The 7895-nt window shown below is 66.7% G+C and overlaps 1 protein-coding gene across 1 annotated transcript in view; it reads right to left on the bottom strand.

Moving 5' to 3' along the window:
* Window positions 1-5518: 5518 nt before the first annotated feature.
* The window catches only part of LOC112977416 (zinc finger protein 774-like), a 3399-nt gene continuing 1022 nt past the window's right edge, over window positions 5519-7895 (bottom strand). Inside the window, exons 2-3 of the mRNA XM_026089761.1 lie at window positions 6616-7459; window positions 5519-5604 (exon numbers count right to left, since the gene is read on the bottom strand). Of these exons, the coding sequence (XP_025945546.1) occupies window positions 5598-5604; window positions 6616-7424 (816 nt within the window). The 5' untranslated portion in view covers window positions 7425-7459 and the 3' untranslated portion in view covers window positions 5519-5597. The remainder of the gene's footprint in view (window positions 5605-6615; window positions 7460-7895) is intronic.

Raw genomic sequence — 7895 nt, 5'->3', positions numbered from 1 at the left:
CATGATTCACAGGTCTCTGGCCGTTGCAGCAAACTCCAAATCTCTCTCTGCAGCAGAAGGGCGGCTGCACGAAGAGCGGGGGGTCAAATGAGACCTGCTGGACTGCAGAGTGCCACCTCCAGTGACRCACAAATGCTCTTCAGGGCTGGGACAGCAGATGACTGCAGGGCCCAGGGAAGGAGCTGGGGGGTTACCCCCCCTTTGGAGAAGGGAGATCTGGAGCCTCGCTGATATTCCAGGCTATGGGGTGGGCGAACGCTGCCTGTGAGGTGAACATACCAAACTTGGCCCATGCACGGGGGGCAAAGAGCGCGCGTTGGTGCAGCGTCTTGTGGGGTGGGACTGTGCTTTGGCTGGGGGATGCACGTGTCCAGTTCTGGGCTCCCCGGGACAAGAGAGAGATGGAGCTGCTGGAGCAAGTCCGCTAAGATGATGAAGGGCTGAGTTTGTTCCTTCTGCCATCGCATTTTCTGGGAAGAAAACAGGGAAATGAGCCAAAACGAAGAAAATGAGATCCAGGTAGGAGAAGTGCCTCCAGCTTTCTTCCGCCGGGACTGGTAGCTACGCTCCGACGGTCAGAGCCATGGCAGTGTCCTACGGAGGGTTTTCTTGTCTGCTGGGTGGAAAGAAGCAGGAGGGTTTAGGGTCGTGCGAGAGCAGCTGCAGCTGCGGGCTGGCGCGGCCCCTCCTGCTCTGCCTCGGGCGGCAGGGATCCTAGAAGGACCTTGCACCGCTACTCACGGGCCGGGCATCTCCGAGGTCGGACACCCTGCTCCGAGCCCYTGGAACGGGAGCGAAAAGGAAACCTCTCGCAGCTGCCGCGTGCCGACAAAGTCGCCCTGGCTCGGCGGCTCCGTGGGCTCAGGCGCTTTCCACCACCCGAGGGCTTGAGYGCAGGCTGGGCCGCGACTTCAGACGCCAATCCCGAGCCCCGAGGGCCGGATGGTGGTGCAGGAGGAATCCTCTGGACCGGGGGGCTTCGAGGGGGAACTGCGGAGAGAGGGGGCAGTCRGAGGGCCAGCGCTGGGAAGTGCCTTCCCCGTTGCAAAGGCTGGATCTCTGCAAGGTGTCRGAGCAGGAGCACGGCTGCAGCCCGGCACCGACGGGCATCACACGCCGGATGAGAGCGGTGATGAATGAAAACCCAGCGTGTTTTGTTTCCAAGGCCAGGCATAAGCTCCCCCTTTTTTACTGCGTATAGATCCCTACTTTGGGAGGAGGGAAGCGTGGTCGGAGAGATGCTCTCCCACTTTCCCGAGGCTGCGCTGGGGTCGGGGGCAGAGCCGGGAGAGAGCCACGGAGGGCCGTGTCCCAGGCTCTCGGGAGTCACCGTGCCGGATGCAGARGCCAGAGGGGTCCTGGCCTGCTCCCAGCCCTCCTCGCAGGCAGGACGGGGCAGCGCTGAGGACAACGCTCGCCGTGGCGCCGTCCCGAGACCCTCACCTACCCTCGTGCTGCTCAGCAGGGTCGCGCCCCCCCATCCCTCCGTATCGCCGCAGCTCCAAATGCTTCATCCTCCCGGGATCTCCTGCTGCCTCCTGCCTGCCCCAGCAGTCGCTCCAAGCGAGCTGTTTTACGAACACATTATCCGGTGAAAGCGGTGAAAAGTGAAATCCCAGGAAGGTCCCCATTCACCGCATCCGGAAGCAGGGAAGGCAGCGCCAAGGGCCTCCAAAGCCCGGCGGACGCTCTTCAGACTCTCCGGGGGACTCTCTGCTGACGCTTTGTGGCCGGTTTGGCGGGTGACGGGAGCTCTCGCGCCCTTGGGTCACCGCCTTGAGTTTTCTTCTCCTTCCACCCCGCCGTGTCCATCCCTCCGCCGTGGCCTGTCCTCCACGTGGGACGGCAGGGACCGTTCGGAGCCTGGGCTAGCGAACCTGTCGCTTTGGTGCAGCAGGTGATGTGTCCGCTCCGGACCACCCCTCCTGGCACCTCTCCCAGTTTATCTCCGTCTTTTGGGAAGAYGAAGGGCAGCCCAGACCTGACACCCCCTGACACGGCTCTGTGCGCACACGCAGGTTCCTAAATTCCTCCAGGCTGCTCCGCGCCCCCCCCCCAAAAAGTGCTGCGGAGCAAGGAGCCTGTGCGGGATGACGGGCCCCGCCGCTTGCTGGCGCACCGGGCAGCTCAGGGCAGGTTACGGAGCTGCAAAGCAAATCCGCCCTCGGCAAGGTGCGGCTTCGATGCACCACGGTCCCGCCGGCGGCRGCCGAGCTCAGCGCACGCTGCGAAACCGGTCCGAGCAGCTCCGGCTGCTCCGCCGGTTCCTGCTGTCGCATCCCAAGTGATTCATGCATCCCGCACGGGATCCCGTCCCTTGCCGCAGCGGCGGTGCCGGCCTGCCTTCACCGCATGCTCCATCCGCTGCAAAGCCCCTATGTCACGAGCGCCGAACAGCGGCGACTCCCGGGGCTGACGCCGCCCCTTCGGCACCAGGAGGGCTCGGGAACGGAGCGAGACACGGCGTTGCAACGCAACAGCCGCTGGGGAAGCGGAGAGGAGCTGAGCGCGGAGCAGCAGGCGGGCGCCGGACGCCGTGCACGCAGGGGCCTTGCAGGGCTGTGCCCCCCCCCGCCGCCGGGAACCTGCACGGGGTGGGGGTGGGGGGTCCCCGTGGGGCAGCTAAGGGAACGTTTCCGCAGAAAGCACCGATCCGGAAGGAAAACCTGGACAAAGCCTCACGCTAATCCAGAAGATCCCAGTGAGACTGGAGACACTGCGTTTTTCCGAGCGTAATTAATTTAATTAGTACACGTCAGGAGTACCTGCATTTCCACACACACAGTGGCAAAAGGAACAACCGGAAAGACAGGACAGGACACAGGCTTGTTTTGCGCRGTCACTTGCACGGGTCTTCGCTTTTTCTCAAACGGTAACGCGACTCCAGAGGAAGCTCTCGGCCTCATTCGCTCCAGCGTTTCYGAGCCCGGCGCCCCGGAAGGCGGCACGTTTTCGTCCCCGCAGGGACCGCGCGCCTGCCCCGTCCGCGCTGCCCTTCCAGCCCGCGGCAGCGGCGGCTGCGACGCCCTTTACCRCCGAGGAGCTCGGCCCGGACGGCGCAGCGCCGACCCAGCGCGCCTACGCGCTTTTCGGGGCAGAACGCGAAGCTTCGGGGCTGGGAGAGGGGTCCGCTGCCCTGGGCGAGGAGGAACCCAGGACCGAGGCCCCTCACGCTCTGGATGCAGCCGGGTCGGCACCCGCGGCTCGGCGGGGGATGCCGGAGGCTGCTCTGTCCGGAATGAAAGTTTGGGGAAAATCCCTGGGTTTGGAAAACGCATTTCTTCTGCTCAAGTCTCTTCTTATCTACAGCGGGCTGCGCTGCTCCAGGCAATGGGTAACGCTCTCCGTGCTGGTGCAAGGCGCTGGCATTTGGGAACCCTTGGCTAGAGGATGCCCAGAGCCAGACCAAAGCCGCAGGCAGCCCCTTCCCGTCTCCCAGCGCCGGCGGTGCCCGGGGAGAGGAGCCGAGGAAGAGCACGGCGACGCTCCCCTTCCTGAAGGCTTCACGTCTGGGAGCACCGCGGTCCCCAGCCCGCGCATCCCGCCGGCAGCGCGGAGACCCGCGGGCTCTGACCCGGGACGGACCCACTCGGGATGCGTCCAGCAGCTTCCGCGTGGAGCAGGGAAGACAGCGCCGGGATGGCCCGGGCGAGCTGGACCCCCGTCCCCCCCACGCAGCGGAGCGGGGAGAGAAGCCAAGGCGCCGCAGGCAGCGGAAACCTGCTGCTTCCAGGGGCTGGGGCAGGACGGCGCTGGCCGGGGCATCGGCTCCCCGCGGGGGAGGCCGGTCCCTGCGGATGCTCGCGGCCCCGCGCGGCGGCCGCCCGGGCACCCTGCGGCACTGAGCGAGCCAAGTCCTCCAAGCGAGCGGGGCTGCGGGAAAGAAACTCAGAGCGGGAAAGGTCCGGACCCAGCGCGGAGGAGAGAGTCGCTCAGACTTGAACTGCTCGACAGACAAAGCCGGTTTTCGGGGACGGCTGCTTTTGCTGATCTCTGCTGTCRCAGCTCCAGCCCTGCCGAAACCTCTCTCCCTTCCGCGCTCGAGGAAAGCCCCGATGCCCTCCGTGCCTCGGACGTGCTCGGCAGCATCCTCCACCTCGGCACGGCTTGCTTCGCCCCGCTCTGCTTGCCCTTGCGCCCGGAGAGCCCCTGCGAGGGCCCCGGCCGACGGTCGAGACCAAGCGTCCTCCGCAGGAGCACGGGCTGGACCGAGGCACCGCGCAAAGGAGCGGCACGAAGAGCGCTGCCGGCACGGGCTGCGGCGGTGCCGCGGGATGCGGGCTGTTACGTTGCCACAGTCAAGCTTGGAGGACCCAGGTGCGAGGACTCTGTTCTGCAGGGTGCTGAGCACGTACTAAACTTCACACACATGCAAACGGGCGTCCGTGCAAGAGCTGAGCACGCTCTGCGTTGCTGCCCCCGGCTTCCCYGCTCGGGGCTTTGCAAGAGGGAGTCCTGTCCCAGCTCCCTCAGGAGTCAGCAGGGACCGGGATATTTCCGTCACTGGGAGCTGGGCGGCCACAGGCAGCCGCTCTTCGGACTCATCGGCCAGGCAAAATCCGTCCTAGCGTTGCCTCTCCGAGAGGAAGGCTCTTCCCCGCTCTTCCTCCCGATTTAYGGCGTCGTCCCGTGCGCCGGGAGCCCAGCACCAAGCACAGCTAGTGACAAGCCCCAGCGGCCAACGCGGCGCAGGAGAGAAAGGAAAACCAACCAGTCCGGCTTCATTCCCCGAGCGAGCAGTGCGAAATGCAAAGCACAAAGCGACGACACGACGGAGGAAGCTGATTTTCCACCGCAGGCGACACAGGTATAGGAGCAGCCCAGGCGACCGGGCTCCGAGCTTTACGCTGACGATACATGATGCACGTAACCTTCCTTCTCCTCCGCCTCTCCGGGAGAAACCCATCCACGTCCCCTCATCTACGCACACAGCAAATCCTGCCGCCTCTCAAAGCATTAACCGAACCTCCCCGGGTGCCGGGCGCAGAACCGAAACACGCAGCGGAGCGGACCGGGCGAGAGCGGCACGCCACTGCGCGACTCCCCCGGGGCTGCGAAGGGCGAAGAAGGACTGAGGCGAGATTTCCAGCCCCGCCGGTCGCACGTGCCACGTCCCTCCTGCACGGCCTCTTCCCATTTCCCCCCGCCGCTGCCCGTGCCGCAGGGCAGGCTCGGGAGGCTGCCGCACGGGGATGCTCACCGGCCACCTCCAGGACGTCCTTCGGCCAGCTTTTCACCCAAAAAACCCCAAAAACTTACCTCTGCCCGGAGCCCGGGAGAGCCTGCCTCTCCGTAGCGGGTGTGCAGCTGCCCTACCTCGCCGCGGTCCCTCCTCCGGGCCGGAGCCGCTGGTGGTTTGGAAGCAGTCTCTACTCTCAGGCTTGGGGTTTTATTTTATTTTTATTTTGCGTGATTTCCGTGCTGTTCGGGGCTTTCTCTGCACACGTGGCACGAGGCTCTGCTCCCTCTTCTTCGCGCCCCTCTCCCCAGCGGGGCTCACGGCAGGCGCCGTGCGGCGGCGGAGCCCTTTCCCTGCAAAACGCACCGACGTTCCTCGCGGCTCCCGAGCTCCGGCTTCCCTCTCGCCTTCCTAGTCGTCATTCCCTGGGTGAACAAGCAGAGGCAGAGATTAACCCGTGCACACGCGGGCAGCGCAGCGCAGACGGGGACGGCGCGGAGGAGAGCGGGGCTTTCCAGCCTGGACTGGGGCAGCATCAGCCCGGGTAGGGAGCGAGCGCGCAGGGCGGATCTCCCTCCTCATCCTCCTCTGCTGCCGCCGAAGCCAGCTCCGCGCCCAGAGGAGCGGGGGCCACCTCCAGCCACGCCGCAGGGCGCTGAGCCCAGGGCGCTTTCACCCGCAGGCCCCGGTTGCGCCGCACTGCAACGCTCCGGCGCCCGGACACGGGGAAGAAATTCCTCTTTAGGGAACTACTCGGTTTCCAGGGGCGGCGCATCGCTCGCGACTCCTCCTTAAAGCCCACAGGGGCAACAGGCATCCCGCAGAGACAAGAACCAGGCTGTAAAGGTCTAATCCAAGCGGCTGGGAGGGCACCAGAGGTACTCGGCGCCGTGCAGGATCGGCCTCGTGATGGTCAGGAGAGAAACTCTAGCAGGAGAAAGACCCGAGGGGACTGGGCGAGGAACACGGCAGGAGGCCAGGGGGAATTTCCCGGGCAAAGACGGGACTGATTTTGCCCYGTCACATCGGGCACGTCTGCGTGCACGGCAGGGCTGAGCTGTACACCGGGAAGAGACGTGTCCGAGGCCTCCCGCGCYGCTCCGGTGGGGCTGTCACGTGCCTCCAGACTAAATGACTAAAGACCTAAAATTCCCCCAAGGCTGAATTTCCAAYGGCAGGAGACAAGAGGGAGCAAGGGAGCCCGGCGGTACCCTACCGCCTAGAGGAGAGGCCTCGGGTGGGACGGGCTGCAGGGAGGGGGAGTCCCGAAAGCAGGGCAGGAGATCGGTCTGGGCACCACGGGGTTTGCAACCGGCCGGGTGGGACCCGACCGCCAGAAGGTCCGCGTGATGCGCCCGTGCCCGGCTCACGCGGCCAACGGGCCGTCCAGAAGCCCCCGTTCGGGCAGGGGCGGCGGGGCGCGCGCGAGGGCTCACGTGAGGGTCTTCTCTGCSGCGTGGGTCCTCTGGTGCGTGGTGAGGTTGACCTTCTGCGCGAAGCTCTTGCCGCACTGGGCRCAGGCGAAGGGGGTCTCGCCCGTGTGCGTGCGCTGGTGGATCTTCAGGGAGCCCTTCTGGCTGAAGGTCTTCCCGCAGCGAGGGCAGGCGAAGGGCCGCTCTCCCGTGTGGGTCCGCTGGTGCGTGGCCAGGCTGCTCTTGCAGCTGAAGCCCTTGCCGCACTCGGCGCAGGCGAAGGGGCTGCCCGCCGCCCCGAGGCCGCGGCTCTCCTCATGCGCCTCCGGCCGCGGCGACCGGCTGCAGGCGGGGGCGTCCGCGGCGGCCACGCGCGGCCGGTCCTCGGCGTGGGTGCGCTGGTGGTTGAGGAGGAAGCGCTGCTCCCGGAAGCGCTTCCCGCACTGCCCGCAGGAGAAGGGCTTCTCGCCGCTGTGGATGCGCTGGTGGGTGAGCAGGTTCTGCTTGAGGCTGAAGCTCTTCTGGCAGACGCCACACTGGTAGGGGCGCTCGCCGGTGTGGATGCGCTGGTGGATGATGAGGTTGTGCTTGAGGCTGAAGCCCTTGCCGCACTCGGCGCAGATGAAGGCGCGCTCGCCGGCGTGGTGCTTCTGGTGCCGGGTGAGGCTGGGCTGCTGGCCGAAGCATTCCCCGCACAGGATGCACTTGAACTCCTTCTCCGCCTCCTCCTCCGCCTGGCTGTGGATCACCAGCACCTTCTCCTCCCCGAAGCTCTCCTCGCCGCCGGGGAAGGCGAAGGGGTTCTCGCCCGTGGGCGAGGCCAGGTCAGTCATGGGCGCCCGCTGTCCGGCTCACGGCACCCGCATTCCTGGGGGGGCACAGACAGAGCCGGCTTGAACCCGCGCGCCGCTGCGGCGGGGCTGTCCCGTCCCGTCCCATCCCATCCCATCCCATCCCGTCCCATCCCGTCCCGCCACGCCGCCTTCCCCAGCGCCCAGCCCCAGGCTCTGGGAACTGGTCGGACCGGCAGGCGCCGGGGCTGGCGCGGGACGGCGCAGCGCTGACGTCCGCGGGGCGCTCCCCGCCTCGCCGCCTACCCCTCCGCAAGGCCCTTTCCTCCGAGCAGCCCCGGGGTCTGCACCGGCGGGACCCGGCCCGGGGAGCGTTTAAGGGGCCGCTGCTGCACGACGCGGGGCAGGGCCGCGCTGCCGGTGGGGAAGCAAAACGAGGAAGGCGCCGGGGCCCCGGCTCAACCGCAGAGGAAGCGCGAACACGTGCCGGGCCATTAGTCAAGCCCGATGCCG

Source organism: Apteryx rowi, unplaced genomic scaffold (assembly GCF_003343035.1).
Source record: "Apteryx rowi isolate R43461 unplaced genomic scaffold, aptRow1 scaffold_83, whole genome shotgun sequence".
NCBI lineage: Eukaryota > Metazoa > Chordata > Aves > Apterygiformes > Apterygidae > Apteryx > Apteryx rowi.
The sequence above is the reverse complement of the archived record's forward strand: the minus strand, read 5'-3'. Positions and strand labels throughout refer to the sequence as shown.